The sequence below is a fragment of the Eimeria tenella genome, genomic scaffold (genome assembly GCF_000499545.2).
Source record: "Eimeria tenella Houghton genomic scaffold, Eth_scaff1403, whole genome shotgun sequence".
NCBI classification, from domain to species: Eukaryota; Apicomplexa; class Conoidasida; order Eucoccidiorida; family Eimeriidae; genus Eimeria; species Eimeria tenella.
This window is the reverse complement of record NW_013543867.1, coordinates 948-2,959: the sequence shown is the minus strand read 5'-3', so window position 1 is coordinate 2,959 and position 2,012 is coordinate 948. Positions and strand designations below refer to the sequence as shown.

At 66.9% G+C, this 2,012-nt stretch overlaps 1 protein-coding gene across 1 annotated transcript; it reads right to left on the bottom strand.

Annotated features, from left to right (window-relative positions):
• Positions 1-284: 284 nt before the first annotated feature.
• ETH_00022840 (uncharacterized protein) lies at positions 285-1,812 on the bottom strand (the record flags this gene model as incomplete). Its single annotated transcript, XM_013379086.1, has 2 exons — positions 285-467; positions 738-1,812. Coding segments are annotated over 2 exons (1,258 nt in total), but the record flags the coding sequence as incomplete, so codon positions are not given.
• Positions 1,813-2,012: the final 200 nt, after the last annotated feature.

Genomic DNA, 2,012 nt, shown 5'->3' with positions numbered 1-2,012 from the left:
GCTGCTGAGCAGCTGCAGCATGGGGGTCCCCGAGTAGACCAGACAAAGAGAATGCTGCATGAAGCTCATGGGCCTAAAGCCATCTCCAGGGGGCCTCCGGGGAGGCGCAAACTGCATAACATAATAAAGGGGTGTGGCTGAAGGCCTCCGACGGGGGCCCCCCAGCTCCTCAGTATTTCTTCGGGCCCAGCCTGGGGCCCCTCCTGCAGCAAATACCCTGCAGCCTTGAGCCCCCTCGAGGCGCCTGAACCCATGGGGCTCTGCAGCAGCAGCAAGGGCCCCACCCTCGGGGGCCCCGGGGGCCCCCAGGCTCTTCCGGAGAAACGTGGGGCCCCCCACGCTGGGGCCCTCTGCATGCAGCAAATGGGGCCGTCGGTGCTCGGGGAACAGCAGCGGCTCCCGCAGCTCCAGGGAGTAGACCCCTTCCTCCTGAACCACTAGCTTGTAGTCGTACTCCGTCCACGTGGCTGCAGCAGCAGCAGCAGCAGCAACAGCAGCAGCAGCAGCGACAGCAGCGCACAACGCACAGAGTGAGACAAAGCCTCACCAGGACCCCTCTAAAGCCCTCCTTGCCCCAAGCAGCCAATGAAGGTGATGAAGCTGTATGTCTGTCTTTAGCAGCAAGAGCTGAGTGGCTGCTTCTTATGGGCCCCACAACACTAGAGTTTCACCATCCCGTGCTGCTGCTGCTGCTGCTGCTGCTGCTGCTGCGCTGCTCCCAGCTGCGTGAGCCTCACCTGGCTTGCCCCAGCGAAAGGCGTAAAGGACGGGGGCCCCAGGCTGCAGCATTTCTACGTGGACCACCAGCTGGACTCGGCTGGGGGCCTCCCGGGGGGGCCTTCTACAGGCCAGTAGCTGCTGCTCCCCCCCATAAGGGCCCACGAATCCCGAGAGTAGTGCAGGCTGCTGCACCCCCCCTGCTGCAGCAGCTGCAGCTGCTGCTGCTGCTGCTTCCGGCGGCTCGGGGGCCCCGCTGCAGCCCCCGTTTTGAGCAGCTGCTGCAGCTGCTGCATGCAGCTGGGCTGCTGCCTGCGGCCGCAGCAGCACAGGGGGGCTGGGGGTGACCTTGCCCACCAGTTTGCCAGTCAGCGGCAGGCGCTGGCCCTCCATCAGCAGCTGCACCCATTCTGCAGCCCCCCAGTCATCTAAGCCAGCAGCTGCTGCTGCTGCGTCCCCCCCCAGGCCATTCCCCCCAAAAGCGGGGTCTGGGGGCCCCTCAGGGCTGCTGCCTTCCCCTCGCAGGGGCCCCCCGGGCCCCGGGGGCCCCTCCGGAGATACTGGGGGGCCCAGCGGGGCCTCTGGGGGCCCCTGAACCATCACTTGGGGCCCCTCCTGAGCTATGTGGCGCACCTCCGGGGGTCCCTGGGGCCCCCGGTGGGCCCCCTGTGGCCCCTCATGGGCCTCTTGGGCCTCCTTGCGGGGCCCCTGGGGCCCCTCATGCGCCTCTTGGGGCCCCTCGTGAGCCTCTTGGGACTCCTCTTGGGCCCCTTGGGGCCCCTTGTGGGTCCCTTGGGGCGTCTCATGGGCCTCTTGGGGCCCCTTATGGGTAATATGGAGCCCCTTCTGGCCCACATGAAGTGCTTCAAGCAGTGGGGCCCAGCTGAGGGCCCTGGAGGCCGCAGAGGGCCCCTGTAGAGGGTCTGCTGCTGATGAGGGGTGGCGCAGCAGCGCCAGGGGATTGGCCCGGGGGCTAAAGTAAGGGGCTCCACCGGGGGAGTCTGGGGCTGCTGCTGCAGCAAAAGGGAGCAGCAGCAGCAGCAGCTGCAGCAGACAAAGGGACACCCAGCGGGGCCCTACCTTGGAGGCCCCCATGTCGCGGGCGGGGAGAGTCGCAGGGACACAGAGACAGCCTAGGGGCTTCGGGGCCCCTGAGGTCGCTTTAAAGAATAGAAGCAGCAGAAGAGACAGAGAGCGAAAATCCGGCCGCAGCAGCAGCACCAGCAGCAGCAGCAGCTAGCGGGAGGAGCTAGCGAGAGCCATGAGAGCCCTGAGCGGGCATGGTGGCAGCAGCA